General features: G+C 42.6%; 1 protein-coding gene across 1 annotated transcript in view; it reads left to right on the top strand.

Moving 5' to 3' along the window:
* Nucleotides 1-25000, top strand: part of LOC134463598 (cilia- and flagella-associated protein 44) — a 50852-nt gene that overhangs the window by 10520 nt on the left and 15332 nt on the right. The window contains exons 13-22 of the mRNA XM_063216775.1: nucleotides 1716-1925; nucleotides 2954-3064; nucleotides 5620-5772; nucleotides 6629-6877; nucleotides 8851-8993; nucleotides 10278-10557; nucleotides 10861-10916; nucleotides 12109-12271; nucleotides 22695-22825; nucleotides 24012-24205. Of these exons, the coding sequence (XP_063072845.1) occupies nucleotides 1716-1925; nucleotides 2954-3064; nucleotides 5620-5772; nucleotides 6629-6877; nucleotides 8851-8993; nucleotides 10278-10557; nucleotides 10861-10916; nucleotides 12109-12271; nucleotides 22695-22825; nucleotides 24012-24205 (1690 nt within the window). The remainder of the gene's footprint in view (nucleotides 1-1715; nucleotides 1926-2953; nucleotides 3065-5619; nucleotides 5773-6628; nucleotides 6878-8850; nucleotides 8994-10277; nucleotides 10558-10860; nucleotides 10917-12108; nucleotides 12272-22694; nucleotides 22826-24011; nucleotides 24206-25000) is intronic.

The raw sequence follows: 25000 nt of genomic DNA, 5'->3' as shown, positions 1-25000 counted from the left end.
AATCGCCTATAAATATCTGACTTGAGAACAGTGATAATTATTTTTTTCACATCGATTTTGAATAATGACAATACATAAGCTTAATCAGTATAAACTTATTTTTTGACTGTTGTAATTAACCAAGATCCACAGACCAGTGCAAATTATAGGTATACCGTACATGTACAGTGCCTTCAAAAAGTCTACACACCCCTCCTCAAATGTCAGGTTTTTGTGATGTTAAAAAATGTCAGAAAGACAAATAAATTCACAGCTTTTTCCACCTTCTATCTAAACTATTAACATGTACAATGCAATTGAGAAACAAGCATAAGCATTAAATGGAAACAATAGAAAATAAAAAACTTCAATTAACATGGTTGCATAAATATACACACCCTTAAATTAATACTTAGTTGCAGCACCTTTGGCTTGTCTGGGTCATTCCAAAACCTCAATATTATTCTGGTGAAGCCATTCTTTTGTAGATTTAGGCGTGTGCTTGGAGAAATTGTCGTTCTGAAAGATTAGTTCCTCTGCATCTTCACCTTTAAACCAGGGGGCCAAAGATTTTGTGCCACTACCACGGCCCCTGTGGAAATTTTCACAATTCCCTCCTCCCTAATGAAGGCCCCAGTTACAGCTGAAGAAAAAGAGCACAAAAGAACAATGCTGCCACCACCATACTTCATGTTAGGTATGGTGTTACTTCGGTGATGTTTTGTGCCAAAAATACCTTTTGGAATTATGTCCAAAATGTTCAACCTCAGTTTCACCTGACCATAACACATCTTCTCACATGCATTTGGGAGATTACAGAAGTATTTTTTGCAAAATTTACCTCACCAAGATTGAACTTTTTGGTCATAATTCAAAATGGTATGTTTGGCGCAAAACATCACCGCAATAACACCATACCTAACATGAAGTATGGTGGTGGCAGCATTGTTCTTTTGTGCTGTTTTTCTTCAGCTGTAACTGGGGCCTTCATTAGGGAGGAGGGAATTATGAAAATTTCGACAGGTGCCGTGGTAGTGGCACAAAACCGTCGCCCCCCTGGTAGAAAGGTGAAGATGCAGAGGAACTAATCTTTCAGAACAACAATTTCTCCAAGCACACGCCTAAGTCTACAAAAGCATGGCTTCACTAGAATAAGATTGAGGTTTTGGAATAGCCCAGACAACCCCAAAGGTGCTGCAACTAAGTATTAATTTAAGGGTGTGTATATTTATGCAACCATGTTAATTGAAGTTTTTTATTTTCTATTGTTTCCCTTTAAAGCTTTATGTTTGTTTCTCCATTGCATTGTACAGGTTAATAGTTTAGATTGAAGGTGGAAAAAGCTGTGAATTAATTTGTCTTTCTGTCATTTTTTACATCACAAAAACCTGACATTTGAGGAGGGGTGTGTAGACTTTTTGAAGGCACTGTAGGTATACAGAAGGTAGACCTGTAAACTATGACAATGGGGTTTTTGCTTTCAAAAAAACGTATGCTTACATTCCAAACATTGTAAACATTGTATTGAAAGACAATAAAGGCTTTCTAAACCCCAAGTATTAGGAAACATCTCTCTGTTGCTTCAGATTGCTATTACAGACTTTGTTCTGAGCTGTATCTGTGTGTGTGTGTGTGTGTGTGTGTGTGTGTGTGTGTGTGTGTGTGTGTGTGTGTGTGTGTGTGTGTGTGTGTGTGTGTGTGTGTGTGTGTGTGTGTGTGTGTGTGTGTGTGTGTAGGTCCACAGGAGTGCTGGTCTGCTAGCGGTGGGCTTTAAGGATGGCGTTGTGCGTCTGTTAGAGCTGTTTAATCCGCAGCGTCTGTCTGCAGTGACGGGAGTGGGCCACCAGGGAGAGGGAGAGCTGCGGCTCAAACAGGCACTCAAGCCCCACAATGCACCACTCACCGCCATTGCCTACGAACGCAATGGAGAGATCATGGCTACCGGGGTGAGTGTGTGTGTGTGCGCGCGCGCACGGTAGCCGTTGATGGCTATTTATTTGCAACGGGTGAGAAATCATAAAACATTCACACCTTCACACCTTATATAGATTTTGATACTTTATGAAGTCATGTATTGTAATATATTGCATTGTAATGTATTGTATTGTATTGTATTGTAATGTATTCACTAAGTCGGACATCCAGGAATGTACGTATGTGTGAATGTCAACATTCCGCCATATTACAACACAGAGGAGAAAATATTAAAAAATTGGATACACGTTTGTAACATTCTACTTGTTTCTTGCTATAGAAAGTTGTGGTGAGGTGAAGCGTTCTTAAACTCCAATATTATGGCATTATTCCTACTTAAATTTACACTTTTCATGTGACATTGCATAGCCGCAAGCACCACACTTTTAACATGGGGTGTGATGCCCCTGGCATCTTAAAACACAGATGACTAATTTGCCTCTCTCAGCTGACAGGGAGTGAGCCCGGGGGCGGGGCCTGGATGATTGGAAGCGGCCGCACCTGCACTACTGCCTACTAAAAGCCTCCAGTCCCAACTACCTATCTTTGCTGCTATCTTTTTTCTTTGTTTTGGACTTCTTGAGATGTAACATGCAACACGCATACACCACATTACATTCATCCAACACCCGTTCTCACTAAACCACTGATGACTGATAAATCCCATCTACCCACTAGTCTAGTTTTGTTGATTGATCGGTTGCTAATAATAAAACAAAGAAACGCTGATTACACGTCTCTGTCCCCATTTTTTGTCATGGACTTGTGTTAGTCCATGACAAATGGGGGCTCGTCCGGGAAAACTTTCAGCCTGCACAGCTCGCTCACATAGTAGCAGATCCGTCATTGTGACAACATTCCGATTTTGTGAATTGTATTGCATCGTATTGATGTGGTTGTATTTTAAATCATTGTATTGATGTGGTTTTATTGTACTGTATTGTATGGTATTGATGTGGTTGTCATTGTTTTCCCTGTCCACCCCCGCCCCCTTCTCCAGAGTGTGGACTGTACAGTGTTTTTTTTCTGCGTGGGGGAGGTGTACGCTCCTATCGGCTTTGTGAATGTGCCGGGGCCTGTGCACAGCTTGGAGTGGTCTCCTCAGTCACACGTGAGTACTGTATCTGGGGGCCGAAATAGGAGGGCTGTGCTTAATCGGTAGGGAGGTGGTTTTAAGATCAGAAAGGGTTGAAAGTTTGAATCCCAACACTATGGGGTCAAGCAGGTGTGTGCGTATGTGTGTGGGTAGATGACGTGACGTGTACATTTTGCTGTCACAGGCTCTTAAAGTTAAGTAAATTCATGCTTTCAAAATTGTCAATGTTTCAAATGATTAAACTAGTGTCATTGTTGTGAAAAAGTAATGTGTAATTAATCCAGAGCTTAAATAAGTATACTTAATTTTGAGTCAAATGTCACATTTGTCCTATGGTGTGACTGTCACAAGCCTGGTTCTCCATATTAAAACATTTTTATATAAATAATCAAAGCTCAGTCATTTTTTTTTTTTTTTTAAAGATATTTTTATGGGCTTTTTGGGCCTTTATTTCAGATAGGACAGTGAAGGTGCGACAGGAAGTGAGTGTGGAGAGAGATGGGGTAGGGTTGGGAAATTACCCTGTCCGGACTCGAACCGGGGTCCCCATGGGCATGCAAGCCCAAGTGTGGGGGGCTTAGCGCGCTGCGCCACAGCGCCCCCAAAGCTCAGTCATTTGTCTAAATGTTTTTCAAGGTGTCTATTTTAGCAAGTGGCAAATCATTTTTTTCCCCCTGTTTTTCTGAGACCGTATGGACTTATTAAACTTTGTCACAGAAAACAATGTCCTGTGGTGTGGCATCATAGTTTTGGGTAATTCTGTGGATAATGATCTATTGTTGAAGCTCCAGCGGTACATAAACTGTGACTTTAGACCCATAAGAAGCCAATGGCAAGGGTGGATTTTAGGTTTTTCTCTTTGAGTCCTTCAATCAATCAATTATGTTTTGCTACCAGAAGATGTATTAGTTTTGTAGTCTTTTGGTGTGACAGGCATAAAATACATTTTGACAATAGTGTATATTTTTCATATTTTCTTCTTATGTAGATGTATGCAAATGCATCTTACTAAAGGTGAAATTGTATTTCAGTTGGCAATGACACGGCTTTAAATTAACTCAAAAGCTCAAAAGTCCTATGGTGTGATGGTAAAAGTCCTATGGTGTGACACTTTGGAGTATCACACCAAGGGGCAAACAGGTCACACCAAAGGACTAGATATCTGAGAAATAGCTTTTAAAACAACTGGTTGGACATTTTTCGTTCATTTTGTTGTTTGACTAGATACATATTGTGTTCTCAATATAGCATAAATGGTCCAGCTTGAGATACCAAACAGGCACTGGCCACTACACACTACAGGTCCAATGGTGTGACATTCATAGCATACCTACAAAGAGGGTGAGGTGTGAGGGTCATGCCAAGAGCACACTTCAGTAGGAGTCTTATGAGCTCTGCAGGTTAAATTTAATGACCGCATAGCTGTTATTAAGTGTTGCGATAGGCTGATAATCTATGACTTAAAGACTTATAAGCATAAAGTGTCGGTCCATATTGACTACAGCATTACATTATGACAAAATAATCATGTTGATACATTTGTTTCTAATTCAGTTTTGCATTTCTGTCCTGTAGTGTGACATTAATGTCCTACGGTGTGACATTTTTTAAACGCTCAAATATTTTTGATAAACACTGAATATTGCATTATTAGGGAAGAACAAATTATCATCCCTGAAATGTTAGTATAAATTCGGACAATTTTGAACATTTAAAAAGAAAGATATCCCTGTATTTCCTCGAAGGTTTCTAATAAGCTCACCTCTAATGGGAAAAAAATCCTTAAATGGTTATTTCTCATTAAATTAAGACTTTAAAAAATGCAATAAATATGAAGAGTGTAACAATGTTCATAAAACTCCATCAAGCCATTTCTACATTGCTTAAAGGGAAACTGTGTGAGATTTTTAGTTGTTTATTTCCAGAATTCATGCTGCCCATTCACTAATGTTACCCTTTTCATGAATATTTACCACCACCACCAAATTCTAAGTATTCATTATGACTGGAAAAATTGCACTTTTCATACATGAAAAGGGGGATCTTCTCCATGGTCCGCCATTTTGAATTTCCAAAAATAGCCATTTTTAGCTGCAAAAATGACTGTACTTGGACCATACTCGAAATTATTTGTAATTCTTAGTTAACTTTCATATAAATTTGGCAATAGGCAGCCCAATTTCAATGAGCAGCATAGTTGCAGTACCTTTTTTGACCATTTCCTGCACAGTGTCCCTTTAATATATTTATTTCTTAATGTCACACCAAAGGACATATTTTCAGCAAATTGCTTTATCAACGTAAATAAATAATCAATTAATAGACCAACATTGTGACCACTTGGATTTTTTGAAAGATTAATTGCTGCACTACGTAGACATATACTTTTTCCCCTCATAAACAATGTTTTGTGAAAAAATATTTTTTTGCTGCCTATCTGTCATCTACCCGTGTGTCTGTGCTTGTGTGTGTGTGTGTGTGTGTGTGTGTGTGTGTGTGTGTGTGTGTGTGTGTGTGTGTGTGTGTGTGTGTGTGTGTGTGTGTGTGTGTGTGTGTGTGTGTGTGTGTAGGAGAGGTCTACGCTCCTGATCCTGTGTGCTACGGGCCACGTCGCGGAGGTGGACGCTCCAGATGTGGAGGGTCATGACGTGGGCAGCAGCTACCACCTGCAGGGCCTCAAAGTCCGCCTCTTCACCTTCACCTCCATCAAGGCCAGGATCAAGGTGGGCATCTGACTTCATTAGAACATCACTCTGTAAAGGTGTTGAAATGGGTTTCCATCAAGACCAGGATCAAGGTGGGCACATCAAGGGTTACATCACTCTTTAACTGCGTTCATGGATCAAGGTTGGCATCTGGCGTTATCACTCTGTATTAGGGCTGCACGATAATGGAAAAAATCATAATCACGATTATTTGTGTCAAAATCATAATCACGATTATTAATCACGATTATTGATTATTTACTGATTTTTTTGAAAATTTCAACAAAATAAAATATAACCAAGAATTCATTATATACGGAACGAGCAAAATAAAATAAATTGTAATAATTGTGTAAAGGCAATAGCATGAAACTTAGGTGGACAGATTTCTGGCCAGAAACACCAGCCTGTCAGTATGTTCTGGCTTCAAGGACACAGGTCACTATTGCCACGATTAAATCCGATTGAAATCACGATTTCGACATCATGATTTATCACGATTTTCGATTATTTTCGATGAATTGTGCAGCCCTACTCTGTATTACAATGGGTTTCCATCAAGGTGTAGTATGTGGTTATACGCCTCTTCACATTCACCTCCATCAAGGCCTGGTTCAAGGTGGGCACCATTCAGCAGTCTTTAAAGGTTACAGTGGGTTTAAGAATCTAACTGTGTTCATGGGTTTGATCAAGGTGAACATCAGGGTTTAACTCTGGAAGTTTGTAAGGAGTTTCAACACTCGGTTTCCATGAAGGTGTCTGTCTGGGTCTTTATGCGTGTGTTGTGTGTGTTTGTGTGTTGTATGTGTGTGTGCGTGAGTGCGTGTGTGTGGTGTATGTGTGTGTGTGTGTGTGTGTGTGTGTGCGGGTGCAGAGGGATGCGGAGGTCGCTCGTCGCGAGGCGATGCGTCAGAAGCGGTCGGAGGAGCGTGCGGCGCGTCTGAAGGAGCGCCAGACGAAGGCGCAGCAGGAGGGGAGACAGCTGAGCGAAGAGGAGCAGAAAGGAGAGGAGACGGAGGAGGGGGAGGAGCAGGAGGAACTACCGCCCCTCTACATTCCCTCCCCTCCCAGCCCTCTACTGAGCGGCTTCTACTCTCAGCCAGGACACTTCTGGCTCTCTATGGTACACGTACACATGCGCACGCACGCACGCATGCACGCACGCACGCACGCACGCACGCACGCACGCACGCACGCACGCACGCACGCACGCACGCACGCACACACAATGCTGTCCCCACACTCCCTCCCCTCAACCCTCTGCTCACAGGCTTCAGGCTTTACACACAAATCCCTAGTTCCGATAAAATGCTGCTAAACTATTGTAGGTGATAATGGGAGAGCTTATGGCATTAGCAACACGTCCGTCTCCTTCATTCTCCTTAAATATGACTTTATACGTGTTACTGTCTCCTCCCCATCTCTCCTTTTCTCCCTTCCTCTATTGTTCCATGTGTCTCCTCCCATAGGGAGGCTACGATAGTGGCTACCTATACCACTGCTAAACTATTGCACTAATATGCCTTATGCACTAATACAAACCCCAACTCCGATGAAGTTGGGACGTTTGGTAAACAGTGAATAAAATCAAAATGCTATCATTTTCAAAACATTCAATCTATTCATTAGATGGAGAATAGTGAAAAGACAACATGTTAAGTGTTAAAACCGAGAAAAAATATTGTTTTGGGGGACATATGTACTCATTTCTAATTTGATAAATCCAACACGTCTCAAAAGAGTTGGGACGGGGATCAGTGAAATTTAGTAAACATCCAAATAAGATAAAACAACAAAGAAGAACATTTCAAAATGAATTGTACTGACGGACAATATAGGTGTCCAGGTATAAGATCATCACAGAGAGGCTGAGTCACTCAGAATTAAAGATGCAAAGGGAATAATTACCATAGTCATTACATACATTTTTGAATTCCCTTTGATTTACCACAATTGAGTGTATATAAGACATATTTTTGTTAATAAAATCATTGTATAGGTTCATGACATCATGAAATATATATTGGCTGTAGTCTCACTCTAATTCCTGGAGTGCTAGAGCTATTGAAAATTGACCATATTAAGAATGCTTAATGCATGAAAATGATACAGGGGTTTAACATTCTCCTAAGCACCTGAGCTCACTTGAAATAGACCCAGAAGACATGGGAAACTGTCCTTTGCTTACAGAAGTCAGCAGAAGTTGTAGAAGTCCATTCTTTTTGACAATAATAGAGCATTGCACATCCTGTGCTACAGTGAAAATGGACCATCCAACTTGTGTTAGTGCTAGCTTCAAAAGTCAGCCTCCATGATGGCATGCGGATGCAGTAGTGCATTGGTTAAGATGTTCTCACTCATCTGTAGAGTTAAATACAGTGCTGAATGGTATAAATGGGTTTTAAACAGCATGAAAAGCCACTCATGCATTATATTTTGAAGGGAGATCTTCGATTACTGCCACATAGTAAGGTCAAATTGCATTCTCTACTATGTTTTAACAGTTTGGCTCCATCATAAGGACCAGCAGGTGATAAAATGGTGGGTTTTTGGTCAAGACCTGTCACACTGTAAGCACTACAGAAAGGAAAACATTGCAAAACATGACAAGGAATACACCCACCATTTAAGCTGGTGAAATCATGTCCAAGATAGGAATTAACACTGTTTTTTATATAAAATCATCTCATCGGTTAATGTATTTAACTGTTAAGTGTTGTCTTTTGTTTTGTTTTTAGTCTTCCTCGACATTTGCTGCCATTTATTGTCCCCGTCCCAACTCTTTTGAGACGTGTTGGATTTATCAAATTAGAAATGAGTACTTATGTCCCCCAGAACAATATTTTTTCTCGGTTTTAACACTTAATATGTTGTCTTTTCACTATTCTCCATCTAATGAATAGATTGAATGTTTTGAAAATGATAGCATTTTGATTTTATTCACTGTTTACCAAACGTCCCAACTTCATCGGAGTTGGGGTTTGTATGTCGGTAGTATTATTGTGTGTGTGTGTGTGTGTGTGTGTGTGTGTGTGTGTGTGTGTGTGTGTGTGTGTGTGTGTGTGTGTGTGTGTGTGTGTGTTTAATACCCCGTAGGGAGGTTACGATAGCGGCTACCTGTACCACTGTCGCTTCTCTGAGGATGAGACTGGAGATGCGGAGAGCAGGCAGCACGAGCCCTTCGCCTTCATCCCCATACAGGACGCCGATACCGACCCCATACACACACTAGCATTCAAGTAAATACCCCATACACACACTAGCATTCAAGTAAATAGCCCATATACCCCATACACACACTAGCATTCAAGTAAATCCCCCTTATCTGCCTTCGCAACGGAATTCTCTTTTCTGATTAGCTGATTGGGTGACCATTAATTCTGTAGAATTGGTAGGACCCACATAGAATCTTTGTTTTGAATGCTGACGGTATCTAAGGGATGCGCTGTAGGAAAGATGCACATTATCTATGGAAAATTAAATACAGTGGAAACCGCTTATAGTTGTCACGGATATACAGTAGTTATCAACCGCTTATATAGATCAAAAGTCTTGGGGCAAAACCATTTCTATACAAATGCTGTTTAAATAATTTGTTTATACTAATCAATAAATCCGCTTATAATGTTTATTTTTGGCCATTTTATGAATGTAAACACATGTAGCCATTTTATTTTTCACTCCCATGATTCCTTTCTGGACTCCTGCTTCGGCCTTATGCTTCTGCCTCGCTACCTAAGGCCAGATCCACACTAGAGCGTGGCGGGACGGCAGTGAGATGACGGCTGTCTTTCTGCCTAGTATCGGGCAGTGTGTTCTACTCAGCCTTTAACACTCGCTTTCGCTTCTGTCCCGCCCCGCCCCGCTTCCCCACTCCAGTCTGAAATAGGCCTAACGTAACGAGTTGACATGGGCAGCAAGCGCGCAAATCATGGCTGGAAAGAGGAAGATATTTTCTCTGAATTAAATAAGTAGTCTCCTAGAGCCGTTTTGAAAGCTCTCCCATTGGTTACACCTTCACGGTGCACGGTCCTCATTCATATTTTTCAACCAAGCTCAAATTTATCGCCCCACTCGCAAACCGCCCGCTCTCCTCGCTTCCCTACGTCATCACCTCTCTCCTCGCTTCCCAATCGAAAATAATGGAACGCCTCGCCTTCATTACCTCGCCCGCTGACATGTAGTACCAGTGTTAGTCTAGGAAAAGGCAGAGGCGTTAGCAGCAAGCCTCTGAGAGGATTCGATTACTACAGTATATCTGTGACCACTAACGGTTTCCACTGTACAGGTATTTCACTTATTTTTGTATGCAGATTATCATCTAAATGCCATCTGTATTATTTTTCAATGCGGAAAATGAAATTCGTTTTTGTAATCAACCGCTTATAGTGTTAAAATTGGCTCTGGACCAATGTGATCTCTATAAGTAAATGTCATTCCAACATTCCAGAGAAGGCGGGGAGTATGTTTACTTGTGTGTGTGTCCATTAACGAATACCTGCCCCCTTCTATTTGCCCCCCAGTTCCAGTCGTGACCTGCTCCTGTGCGGCATGCATTCAGGCCAGATCCGGGCCTACCCCATCCTCCCTAACGACCACCAGCTCAGCTCTCTGCACTCCTATTGGGCACTCAGTGTCCATGACAACCACTACGGACACCTGCAGCATATCACCTGTTCCTATGATGACCAGTTCGTCTTGACGACCGGACAGGATGGCAACATCTTCTCCTTTAGCATGCTGCCTCCAGATCACCTCAAGAGGGCACTGCAGAAACACAAGGCTAAAGTCCCATCACCTAGGGTAGTATAGACACACACACACACACACACACACACACACACACACACACACACACACACACACACACACACACACACACACACACACACACACACACACACACACACAGAGAGACAGTAGCAATAGCTCAGCAGAAGATGACCTCTGTGTGTCTGTATATGTCTGTGTCTGTCTGTCTGTGTGTGTGTGTGTGTGTGTGTGTGTGTGTGTGTGTGTGTGTGTGTGTGTGTGTGTGTGTGTGTGTGTGTGTGTGTGTGTGTGTGTGTGTGTGTGTGTGTGTGTGTGTGTGTGTGTCCTTGTTAGGTTGGTCTAGAGTCGGAGAAAGCTGCCCAGGACATAGACGACCCCACAGCCTACAGGTGAGATGACACTATTATGTGCTAATACCATTTAGCATGGTGTGAATATTAGCATTGAGTATTGTGTGATAACCCCACAACCTACAGTGAGAGTCGTATGCTGCACTATTAACATTAAGCATGATGTGACATCCATATATGGCACTAGCATGCTGTGAAGATGACCACACAATTAGCATGGTGTGCCACAATATTAGTATTCATTAATTCACTAAGTTTGTGGAGTATGGCGTGCTCTTATCCAGATAGTTTGTTGGCATCTTGGGTTTGGGTGCTCTTTAGTCCAAGGTATAGTACTTCCAGGATCAAAAAATGAGAATAAATTCTCTGACTAAGGCACTCCAAATTAAAATGTCTTTATTAATATGACAGGTCCTACATGGACATATTAAAAACAAGGTCCACGCGTAGCGGCATGAGTGCCTTCTTCAGGGCAGTAACACAAAAATTCACTATCTGAAATTTAGATCAATCATGTATGCATACATCTTCGTTCTCGCTGGAGAACGGACTTCTTGTGATCGTGCGGCTCTCGCAGGAGAGCAGCTGTCCACACGGTGGACCGATCATCAAAGTGCTTCACGGAGTCCGTGCGGACCACTGCACTCGAGAAACTGAGATAGTTGGATTACGCTGCGTATTAGGCAAGATCGCTGGTCTTGGTACTGAGAAAGGTCTATGCGGTAGACATTCTTGAGCTCGGGAGAATGGGGCGCCACTGAGAGCTCGGGCAGTATCTGTGCCCGCAGATATGTGCAAGGTCTGAGCGGACACCCCCCCCCGACCGATGATGGTCAGAGAGCAATGGGTAAGATGAACGGGAGAGGAAGCAAGACGCCCGATGAATTGACCGAACAGCGATGGAAGGGAGGTGAACGGGGAGGTAGTGGGTGCGAGCAAGAAAGCACATTTCTGACTGGAGACAGGTGAGCAGAGAATAAATGCTGTGTAGTTAATTAAGGGGCGTTGCAATTTCCAGTGCACTGAAATTAGACCGAATGATGGCTGAACGGTGAATGCGATTCAGGTGGGTAAATAGGCGTGCTTATGTTTTCGCACCGAATTTTGACAAATGACAGTTGAGCGGAGAACAGAATGCAGGTGGTAATAACGGCATGTCAAATTTCATTACGCTTCTCCCGAACTTTTGTTTTTAACAAACGGTGAATTTTGTATGTGTGTATGTGTTTAGCATTGAGACAGCTAAGCAGAAGGTTGAGTGTGATCGTCTGCGTCGAGAGGCGGAGCTACGTAAAGCCAAACGGCTCACACAATTGGCCGAGCTGCAGAGTCGATTCCAGAACATTCTACAGGAGAACGACTCCCTGCCCCCACACGTCAGGCTGCACCGGGTGGTGAGGACACACAAACACACACACACACACGCACACACACACACGCACGCACGTGTGCATGAGTGTGCATGTGCACAGCCCCTGTACGTCAGGCTGCATCTTGCGGTGAGGACACACGCACACATGCAAGCACGTCGCCCATATTGATTTGAAAGCTGATCAAAGTCTTGCAGTCCATCATGTCTCTTTGGTCCAAAATGTTGCAATATTGAAATGAATAAATCTGAAACCATAATGCATAATTATAGTTCAGTAGCGTAAAAAGACATGTAGGGCATGTGACTGTAGCTGTTGATGCCACGCACAATGCCTTTAATTTCTCTTTCAATGAAATGTGTTTACTGCTGGTGGGTGTGTGTGGGGGGTAGGACACTGCTCATCCCAGTAATTCACCTCTGGCTAAGGCCCGCCCTAAAATGCGTTTTGACCAATCACAGCGCAGCAAACGGACGAGACAAAAGTCGGACTTGACTAGGTTTGACAGCGCTCCATTGAACTCAATGCAAAAATCACATTTTTAAGTCGGTTTTAGCAAGATATTACGGTCATATTATTATTAAAATATGATTGGAAATTGTGCCTGGGGTATTTGTGACAAAGGTGCAAGTTTCCTAGCGAGGTAACAGGAGGTATTCGCTTTCCAATGATCGTTTTCCCTAAAACTGGTCTAAGCAGTTGGAGAGTCTGGCTTGAAGGGTCTCGGCATCCTCACACTGACTTGACTAGATAGCACACGGATTAGCAAACATACTTTTAGGGCTCCAATCATCAAGTCAAGTCAAGTAGGTTTTATTGTCAATTTCTTTACATGCACTGGTCATATAAAGAATTTGAAATTACATTTCTTGCTTTCCCATGCAGACATAGACTAATCTAGGTAAGGACATAGACAGTATACTAGACATAGACAGTACTTATACATGGACATAAGACAGTATGGACATAGACAGTGCACATACAGACATTTAAAGTGCAAGACTGGACAACAGAAGACTTGTAGAGAACATACATTAAGAGGAGGTAATTGTTGTGCTTTTCCTAAAAGTCCTTTATAGCGTTCTGACATAGTAATAGTAGTATTTTGAAGAAAAATAAATATTAAAATAGGTCTATCAAGTACACCAGCAGCAGTGTGTGTGTGTGTGTGTGTGTGTGTGTGTGTGTGTGTGTGTGTGTGTGTGTGTGTGTGTGTGTGTGTGTGTGTGTGTGTGTGTGTGTGTGTGTGTGTGTGTTTAGTGCAGGTAGAAGGTGCGGTGTGCGTCTGTGTGTGTGTCTCTGTGTGTCTGTGTGTGTGTGTGTGTGTGTGTGTGAGTTGTGTGTCAGTGTGTGTATGTTTGGGTTTAGTGCAGAAAGTGCAGTGTGCTTGTGTGTGTGTGTGTGTGTGTGTGTGTGTGCGCGCATGTTTTGAGTTAGTGCAGGTTGAAAGTTCAGTCACAAATATAGTAGTGCAGGTGGAATGTTCAGTCGCAGATATGGTGGTGGGGATGAGGGGGGGGTTGTCAGTGGCCTTGCTGGCTAGAGGCTGACAGTGGAGGGAGAGTGGGTTGAGTGTTCAGTATCTTGATTGCTTGGTGCATTGAGCTGCTTGCCAGCCTGGTGGTACGGGAACAGAGGCGCCTGTACCTCTTTCCAGAGGGCAGGAGGCTGAACAGTTCGTGTGCAGGGTGGCTTGTGTCTTTGATGATCATCAATGCTTTCCGGGTGAGGCGTGTGGTGTAAATGTCCTGCAGGGAGGGGAGTGGTACTCCAATGATCTTCTTCGCTGTGTTCACAACACGCTGGAGTGTCTTCCTGTTTTTCTCCGTGCGGCTTCCTCCCCACACTGTGATGCAGCTGGACAGGACGCTCTCTATGGTTCCTCTGTAGAATGTTGTCATGATGGAGGGTGTAGCACTTGCCTTCTTTAGTTTGCGCAAGAAGTAGAGACGCTGATGGGCCTTCTTCGCCAGTGATGTAGTGTTGGTGGTCCAAGAGAGGTCGTCGCTGATGTGCACTCCAAGGAACTTGGTGCTGCTCACTCTCTCCACAGCATCGCCGTCGATGGTCAGTGGTGGCAGTTGTTTTTGGACCCTCTGAAAGTTGACAACAATCTCCTCGGTCTTGTTGACATTCAGCAGGAGGTTGTTGTCTTTGCACCATCTGGCCAGCAGGTCTACTTCTTCTCTGTAGTGAGTCTCATCTCCCTTGGTGATGAGGCCCACCAGTGTTGTATCATCCGCAAACTTCACTAGATGGTTAGTGCTGTGGGTCGTTGTGCAGTCATATGTCAGCAGCGTGAACAGCAGGGGGCTGAGAACACAACCTTGCGGAGCCCCCGTGCTCAGGGTCAGGGTGCTTGAGGTGTTATCATGCAATCATGCCACCATCTCACTCGTGTAACTTTTCAGTTAGGTCGTAAGCAAAACACGAACCTGTTTCAGGGTAGGATTTTGGTTTTCTGTCCTAATTAATGAAGAAACAGCGCTAGCAAAGTTAACTATCAGTCACGTCAGCGTCAGGATTGTTTTCTTTTGACTAGCAGCTGATGGACGTTATTTTGTTAGGCTACTGAAGATATAAACGGCAAACGTTAATGTTACACATTGTTGTGGTTGCTTTGAAGATGACCACAGCCATCACGTTGGGTGATTTTGTCTAGCAACTAGCCTACAGTTTGAGCTAGGGCTCAAAGATTATGCAAGTTAGCTTACCATGGTGCTCGTTAACATGCCTACCCAGGAAAGAAATTGAGAGCCCACAACAGCTAAACAACTGTGATGCATGACAGTTCAGGAAATAAATACTTGCACCGACAGTATTATGAATGGATTGTTTTTTTAGATTTATTACGAGTGAACAACTGCTGTGATTTGCAGTCACTGCATAAATCACGCTGATATCACCGCATAAAATGTTTATCTGTCCGACCTAGCAACTGTAACTGAAGGGGGCGGGGCTTAGCCAAAGGCGACATGACAAAGTGATGTTTGAAGTAGAATGACGAAAAGTTACCGGTAAGTGCACTAGGTTGAAAGGGAATATGAGGGGTTTTTTATTGGAAGTTTTTGTGAATTACAAAGGATACGGATAATGGAACATAGACAATAAACAATAAAGTAAAAGTAAATAAAATAAAATAAATAATAATAGCAAAAGACAGAAACAAAGGAAGGAGGGCCTACATTAGTTGCAAGAGTTGAAATGGCCCATAGACGGCATACAATAACAGAATTCGAGACGATTCGTCGAATGAATTGGTGAGAGGGGACCATTCGAACAAAACGTTGGACCATTCGTAGAAGGCATGGGGCGTTTCGTGCAGTACCTGAGGATTTTTCGTCGAAGACCTAAGGACGTTACGTTCAATCCATGCAGACCTTTCGTGTAACTGGGCAGATGTTTAGTTTAGTCTGCCTATTTTATTAGCCTATTATTTTTTTTATATTTTATCAAACTTGTGTGCCTACCACCACAATGCAATGAAAACAAAAATCGAACCATGTAGAAAGTGCGTGCGTCTCTATTTTTTTAAATTAATTATTAATTTTAGTTCAGGCTGCTTTTTTTATCATTAGGCCTATTTTATAGCCTATTTTATATATACTATATTGTAACGGACTGCCTGAGATAACAGCGTTACCCCCTGTGAACTACACGCGCAGCCTATAAAATGGAGTTAATTTCAAATGGCGGGTGAGACTGTCAGGAAGCAACAAGCCGAGAGAGCAAGAGAGAGGGAACCATGAAGTGTGCGCCGAGAAGATCACCATTCGCAAGAATCGCTAAAGCCAGACATTGATGTGAGCTGTTCCAAATTGAGAGGGTTTTGCAAAAGTGCACTACTAAACGTAAGAAAAGATATTCGTTGTGTTGATATGAATTATTTCTAGTGTGTTGGTCACTGATTTTTATTCATTTTTGGAAAGGTAGGCAGTCTTGCTGCCTGGCTGGCGCCCATCTCATAACTACAGTCGTTTGCACCACTACAATATCAACGAAATGTTTTAAAATGTACGACATCAATTTAAAGGTAGGCCTAAGGGATAATGTATTGTCCACACATGAATAAGAAAATGTTTCCCTACGGGGCGAATAACACCCCGGAGTGCTGTTATCTCTGAAGGGAAATGTATTTTCCGTAGTCACGTGTGGACAATACATTATCCCGCTTATCCCGCCCTTACCAACATTATAAAGCATACATAGTTAACCATAGTTTATAGCGTGCGCAAAGAAAGATAGTTCGTGGAACGCTCATAATTTAAACAGGTTAACAAGCAACATGGTTTGGCTACTTTCTAACTTGTTACAGCCACATTGCGCTTCAAACTGTTTGCAGGCTGCCTCGTTCACCGCGCGATATCTACTAAACTCGGGTTCATAACATGATCATTTCTATCTAATCGCTAATCGGCACAGTATTCCAGAAAAAAGCATGGACAACCCAAACACTGATGTGCGCCCTGACCACCATCATTAGCCTATCGACCCTGATACAGGCAGAGCCTATCAAAGGGCGTTGAACACAATGGCTATGGACCTTTTCAGTAGGCTATGGTTGGGGAAGTAGGGCCTGCGTCGTGATTCACCGTTGGTGTTTGTATCAGCACACCAAAAGTTACCTCACTAACGTTAATGATGTTCTTTGCTGAGTAACCTAGCCAAATATATCCAGATAATCGTGAATTATGCAAAATAAAGTCTGCCAACATGTATTGCCATTCTCAGGCGCGGAGAAAGGGTTCCTTTGACACAGAGAATGCTCTGTGTGGCTGCGCGCATGCAGTGTTTAGTTTGCAGGTTTCAGGCAAATAATGGTGATCGATACGCCCTAGGTCCATAAGACTAACAGTAAAACAGGGACAATGACAAAAGGGATGAATTGCTTGAGGAAATCAAAAGGGACAGAGCGAAGTTATGACAACAAATTGACGTGCACCATTATGCAAGGCTACATGTAGTTATGATGGGTTAACCACTCAGTTACCGTTGCATTCATAATATGTAGCCTATGATAAAGATGACTTCAGCGCAGGATATCAGAAATAAACAAGACAGCGCAGATGGCTTTTAATTTTTAACATGGCCACATTATGCGTCAATACGCCAATGCGTATTAGGCTATTTATCATGATATTTATATCATGATAATTTATATGATATATTTATATGATATAACATGATATTTATCTAGATGCACTATAGTCTAATCAGACGCGCGATGCTCTGATTCAAAGCGAGCACAAGGGTCAATAGCCTACTTCTAGACACATTAAACCGCACTGCTTTGATTCAAAGCGAGCAGGAGGCATTTTGACGATTTTTTTTTTTTAAATGTAGGCCTACAACAGCTTTTAAGGTAAGGGATAATGTATTGTCCACACGCAGTGGTAGAACGCAGGTATACGGAGTATACCCACTTCTAAATTTTAGGGGATTCAGTATACCAACTTAAAATTGATTGATCCATTATTTAGAATGGCATAAATATATACAGTATACCCACTTCAAAAATGCGAGAATATACAGTATACCCACTTCAAAAAAGTAGACTACACCTAGACTACAAATATTTTCCTACGGGGCGAATAACACCCCCAATGCCGAAGGAGGAGGGCTGTTATTCCGCTTCGAAGGAAATATATTTTCGTAGTCCACGTGTGGACAATACATTATCCGCTTATTGCCGCCTTTACCAACATTAGAAAGCATACATAGTAAACCAGTGGTTTATAGTAAACATGTTTATTGCCATTTTATAGCGTGCGCAAAGAAAGATAGTTCGTGAACGCTCATAATTTAAAAAGAAAGAAAGGATAGCACACTGGAGCTGAATGCAGAATCAAAAACTGTATTAAACAAAGCCGAAAAAAAAAGTAAATAAAACCGACAGACAGGGGACAAGCGTTTCGGTCAGCCCATCATCTTCCTTTTCTTCCTTTTCATGCTGCTCTTGGAATTACGCACCGAGCACGCTCAAGATATTACATTGGCGCGGACGCCACCCCCACCATTTACGCGCATAATTTTAAAAAGGTTAACAAGCAACAGAGTTTGGCTACTTTCTAACTTGTTACAGCAGATTGCGCTTCAAACTGTTTGCAGGCTGCCTCGTTCACTGCGCGATATCTACTAAACTCGGGTTCATAACAGGATCATTTAGAAATGAACTATCTGATCTGCGACAGTATTCCAGGCTACTTCACCCTTAAGGAAACTATCAAGGAACTCCTCACTTGTTACTCACATACTAGTGTTAATAAAATATGTCACGACAGCGGCCGGCGGACAGTGACAGTTTGCTGTCTTGAAATAACAACATTCGAGACAATAGTGTAGACTTGTGCGCTACACGCTGGGGTGGGGCAGGGCTGCTGTAGGTATCCATTGCGCGCGGCCCGTAGCTTTGGGAACTGTGTGTAAGTTGCATTTGGGTAGCTATTGCGCGTGTTATAGTTGATTAAGTAATTGACGAGCCAACGTCCGGCAGCAGTGGCTGAGTGTGTAACTTAACTTAACTTAACTTTTGTAGGCTACTATCGTCCAGTGTCTCCAGATTGTGATTATTTATTCATTTATTCAAAGAAGATAGCAGTTTACAGACGCTGCTGGTTGCATGGATATTGTGGTGGTTTTCCCTCCTAATTGTATTTTATGAAATTGTAAAAATAAAACTACCATAACCTTTACTCCCGTCTGTCTGTCGTTCCTGAATCGTGGTCTAAATTTCACCTCTTACAATAGTGTCCAGTCCAGTGAATGATCCTGCATCCATGGCTAATTGGATAAAGCATACTAAGTGGATTTATCACCTGTGAAAACGAAAGGCAGAAAGTGCAATTAGTTAATAAATGAAACAGTGTACACGTCAGTGCTGGTAAAAAAAGAGTTTTAATGACTTGCACAAAGTTGATGCTCGTTTGGTGAACTTCAAAACCTGCGCTGTATTCAATAAAAGCTGGCATAACGCACATAAAGGACTGAAAATGAAAATACCCCTATATGTGGTACATATTCTATGTTGTAGCCTACTTCAGTTGTTGGTACCCAGACTTGCATTTTGTCGAGTAATGTCCATTTGAACCTCACGTGAAAGTAACGGGGATTGTGCTGCATTTGGTGGATGGAGCTGATATTACGCACATAATTCTACTGAATAAACATCCAACTGCGACCCAAACGGTAACTTGTCGTGGTAGTCTATGTCGAAACATGCCTTAATTTGGCTGTTTGCTATTCGCCTCTGGCATCATCCGAGCATGTGTAGTGCGAGACGCCATTATGACCGTTGCGCGTAAAATATTTGCAAGACGATGGGCCGTCAAACACAGTAGGCTATGGATACTTATTTAACGACTTTAATGAAGATGTCATGTAGACTGTTTTTGACGGCCCCTTCCATAGGACAGCATCCATCCATCTATCCATCCCTTCCTCACTTTACCGCGCAACGGTAATAATAGCCATTACTTTTCTTGTAGACGTTGCGCATAATATTTTATTCATTATCGACTTATTTCAAGCAGCATTCCACTGTCCACTCTGCGTGGCCCTGTTGAAAACATGCATGGTTGCCACCACTTAAAAAGGTGCTTGGAGAGGAGGCAAAACTGGTACAATTTAGGCTGCATTAAAGCATACACGTTAGCTTTCACGTTGTGCGATGGATGGAGACAAGTTTGGAATCGCTCCCTCTCTCTCCCTCTCTCGCTCACACACACACGCGACATAATTCTCTGCACTCTTTGCAAGACTCTACTGTCACTTGACTCGTCTTATTGGATACCAGCCAAAATTGTAAGCTAGATAGCCAATAGTTTCGATTGTGCTGCTTGGACTGGAGGTATTTAAACTGCTAAAAATGTAGGCTGCATTAAAGCATCCGCACGTTTGTGCGATGGGTGGAGACAACTTGGGAATCGCTGTAAGTTAGAGATTTTTTTAAAAAACATAGGCTGGCAAGATGTAAATACCTGCCTGCACTGCTTGAAAAAAGACGATCGACTATGTGCCCCAGCATCTTAAATACTAAAAACTAATAGGCGATGGCGGGTGGATTCGGTTTTGGAAATTGGAGAAAAAAACATTAGGGCGGGTGGATAGCAGGTGGATTAGAAATTCTAAGAAGCGGTTGCGGATGAAATAATACATCCACCGCGCACCTCTAGGCCTACTCCACACGTAGGTATATTCCAGACCTACAGAAGACGGTAGCTAGAAGCGTTCATCTAAAAAGTTACCGGAAAGTCAGAAAACTTGCTGCATGACAACCAAATGTGCTCAGTAGACGCACGCTGCCCTGATTCAAAGCGATTCCCGCCTCTCTGCCCGCAGCTGGGGCTAGGGCCTACTCAAATACTGTTCCAGAAATGTAAGGAGTAGAAAGTAACATAGGCCTACAGATATTTGTCAAAAATGTAACGGAGTAAAGTAACGGCGTAAAAGTGAAAAAAAGCTTCTCAAATATTGTTCCAGAAATGTAAGGAGTAGAAAGTAACCTGGATAATTGTCAAAAAATGTAACGGCATAAACGTAAAAAACCGACAACATACCAGTTAAAATGAGTAGGCCTAAGTACATTTTATTTATGAAGCACATCTGAAAACAGCAACAAAAAAAACATTTGATTTACATACTAGATTAGCCTACTAGATAGGCCTACTAGATACATAGAGAGAGAGAGAGAGAACGCGCTCCTATGCAGTGTTAATATAGCGATTTCACTTCTCTCTCGCTCTTAGTGTTTTTGTTTTTGTTTTACTGTAGCCATGGACTTAACACGGGTGCAGGGGTTCTATAATGTTTTCCGACACTGTTATTTTTTCTGCCTCATGCGCGAACTATTTGTTGTCATTCAGTTTGTGCCGTTATTAGGCCTAGGCCTATATGAATCGCGGGTAAATCAGTTATATATTAGTTATATATTTAGACTTCGAACAAAAGAAATAGGCCTAGGACACACGGGAATAATAGGATATAAAATAGGCAGCCTGACTGGATCGATGGACGATTTCCAACAATAAAAGACAGGATATGAAACAAAATAGGCAGCTTATTCAATTAATAAAACTATAGCCCAAGAACATTGCCTCGCCGGGCAGGGAGAGAGAGAGAGAGAGAGGGAGAGAGAGAGAGAGAGAGAGAGAGAGAGAGAGAGAGAGAGAGAGAGAGCGGTCCAGTGTTAATGTAACATTTAACTTCTCTCTCTCTCTTTACTGTAGCCATGGACTTAACACAGGTGCATGGGTTCTGTAATGTTTTCAACACTGTTATATGCATAGTGCTCTGGCTCATGCGCGAACTTTGTTGTGTGTAAGGCAGACAGCATTCTCTTGTTGCTGGTGCTTCGCATCTAAAAAGTTACCGCCCAAGAACATTGCCTCGCCGGGCAGAGAGAGAGAGAGAGAGAGAGAGAGAGAGAGAGAGAGCGCGCTCCTATGCAGTGTTAACGTTTTAACTTCTCTCTCTCTCTCTTTACTGTAGCCATGGACTTAATCGTAAAAACAACAACAACATAGCCTACCAGTAAAAACGAGTAGCCTAAGTACATTTTATTTATAGATTTACATGTTTAAATCAACAAAAAACAAATAGGCTATTTAAAATAGGCTAGACAAAACCGTTCAAATGAACATATTTAAATAGACAAAACCGTTAAAATGAGCATGAAAAAAGCTGATTCTAAGAAAACCCGTTAAAATGAGCATTAAAAAATCTGATTTACATTTCTAATATAGGCAGACTGAAGGGACCTTTAGTTGAAACCTAAGGATCTTTAGTTCAATTTTAAGGACCTTTCGTTGGCTTTTGCGGTAGACGGACCATCCTCGACTAAAGATCCCCAGCCTTATACTAATGGTCCAACGTTTTGTTCGAATGGTCCCCTCTCACCAATTCATTCGACGAAAAGACCTGATACGCAATAACATAACACAACTGTGAAAACCAATGTGACTGTCTCTGCTTCTGCTTTTGTGGATGAAACTGTCTTGACTGCAAATGGCTAAATTGTGTGTTTACTGATGTTCACTGATCTCCAGTTTATTTTCTGTATCTGTATGAGAGTGGAAGTGCTAGAATTGTTGAATAGATTTTAAAGTCCAGACGAGTGCGTAGGAATATGCTATCATGCAGTTAAGTGCATATTTCATACTTTGTGATCCTCAGTCCGTTAAGAAGTAAAAATCCCAGCCATCACATTTGGAATACATGAACATTGAATCTCTGATGTATTGACTGGCAGGAGGTATTTGCTGCAATATTCTAATGTTGGTTGTCAAGGTGGTATTCAGAGAGCTCAATATTTTCTCATGTGGCACAGAGCACAAAAAGTTAGAGAAGCCCTGCAAAATTGTATTCTGTATTTTCTCCACCCCTCGCTCTCTCTTTATCTGTTCTCTCTCTTTCTTCATCTCTCTCCATCTTTCTGCCCCCTCCCTTGTAGGAGTTGGAATTGGATCCTCGGTTCCGTGAGGAGACAGAGCGTTTGACGTCTCAGCGTGTTTGGGAAGCTCGAAGAGAGCTGGCCTGGGAAGAAGAGAGGCATCGCATCGGCCTCAAGAAACTACAGGAGAGGTAGAGTAGTAGAGTAGAGTGCAGGAGAGGAAAGGTATTTAACTGGCGGCTCGGGACCCTAAAGTGAGTTGCCAGAGGGGTGTATTCATTTCATTTCATTTCATTCATTCAAAATGTATTCATTATCTTTTATATTCCTGTCCCAAAATTGAGACAATATGCACTAATGAATAAAGACTTGGTCATTACCAATTTGGTGACAGTTAGGTTATAACAGAGGCTCTGTACCCCCTACTCTGTAGGGGTTAAGCTACTCTGTAGGGGTTAAGTACAGGAAAGGTAGAGTAGAGTATAGCATAGTCCACTTTAATATCTATTTAACTACTGGACCTCCATCACATCAGCTTCAATAAACTGCAGGAGAGGTAGAGTACAGTGTATAGTCCACTTTATCACCCGGTGAGCAGACGGAACGTCTTCTGATTGGCTGAGCAGGTGTCCAATAAGACACACACAGTGTGCAATAAGAAGATTAATGTACTGATGGACAATAAATATACAAACACGCACGCACGCACGCACGCACGCACGCACGCACGCACGCACGCACGCACGCACGCACACACACACACACACACACACACACACACACACACACACACACAAGTTAGTACAATCAGTGGTAATAAAGGTAATGTGAAGTAGTGTAAATGCTGTATGCAAAGTGCAAAGAGTAAAGTGCACGTTGCATGGTGAAAGAAATTCATGGAATGTTCTCCAGTGTCCTTGGAATGTTCATGTGCTTTTCTTCAGTGTATTGATGATTCTGGTGGCTTGTGGAAAGAAGCTGTTTCCCCGTCTGCTTGTGCGGCATACTGTGATAGCGCTTCCCTGATGGTAGTAGGGAGAACAGTGTGTGTGCTGCTGGCCGAGTGGTGTCTTTGATGATGTTCATTGCCCTCTTGGAACAGTGAAGTGTACAGGTTCTGAATGGCCGGTAGGGGCGATCTGATGATCTCTTCTGCCATCCCCACCACCCTCTCTAGTGCCTTCTTGTCTGCAGCTAGACAGCTGCCGTGCCTGACATAGAGGCTGCTGGTCAGGATACTCTCAATGGCATCCCTGTAGATGTGACACCCCTGTGTGTGTCTGCATGTGTATTATTTGTGTGTGTGTGTGTGTGTGTGTGTGTGTGTGTGTGTGTGTGTGTGTGTGTGTGTGTGTGTGTGTGTGTGTGTGTGTGTAGGTTCTGGGACTCGCTGGTGTGTGAGACGGTGACAGTGGTGGCGTTCCAGAGCGAGCACCGAGTCTCCACCTACAGACTTCTGCGAATGTCCGACCGCTATGCCAAACTCAAGCAGCAGAGGGCGCAGTCCACACGCGGACCGTCAGAGAGGAGACGCAGCATAGACGCCAACAGACCACCTGCTAACGAGACGGGTAACGATGATAACACACACACTGGCACACACACACTAACACACACAGACACGGCAACACACCACCTGCTAATGAGGAAGGTAATGATGATAACACACTAACACACACTAGCACCAGAGACGGTCTTATACGAGACGAATCACTCATGAAACCTTCCATAGGAATGAACGAGAGCATTTGGCTACGCGAACATGGCGTTTGCCGGCGTCACTCCCACCTGTCCGGTAACGAGAGCCAATTGCTTGCTGAGCTGCGCTGTCACTTATCCAATCGTCTCGACGCCTCGACGCAAGTGCAAACGTAAACCTTTACGACTGCTCGTACCTAATCGGTTTGTTTGCTGGCGGCCATGTGGTTTGTTTGCCGTCCGTGGAAACTTCATTGTGAATTGGGCAGAGAGAGCAACTCGACCATTAGGCTAATCACCTTTCTGCGCCCATCCAAAATGCAGGTGCAAGACAAAGGGACAGATATAATCACGGAAACAAAACCGGCCGTGTGCATACATGTTCACACCCGTTGTGGTTTTTCATATGGTTGAAAACAAATAAGTAAGAAAAAGCAAAACGGGAGCAAGTCTGCAAGACATTCAACTTTGATCAGTTTAGCTTGTTTTCTTATATTTTTCACCGTTGGTCATTATCAGTTTAGGCAACAACAGCATCACAGTTTAAAACACCAATCATGAATTTATTCAATAGCCTATTTGTTTTTTTATTACTGATGAGCAGGGACGACCATTGTGCTTACTGCTTTGGCTATCAGAAAATAAATCCAGTGTCTTTTCTGTACGAT

This window comes from Engraulis encrasicolus, chromosome 15 (genome assembly GCF_034702125.1).
Source record: "Engraulis encrasicolus isolate BLACKSEA-1 chromosome 15, IST_EnEncr_1.0, whole genome shotgun sequence".
Classification (NCBI taxonomy): Eukaryota; Metazoa; Chordata; class Actinopteri; order Clupeiformes; family Engraulidae; genus Engraulis; species Engraulis encrasicolus.
This window is presented reverse-complemented; position numbering and strand designations above follow the sequence as displayed.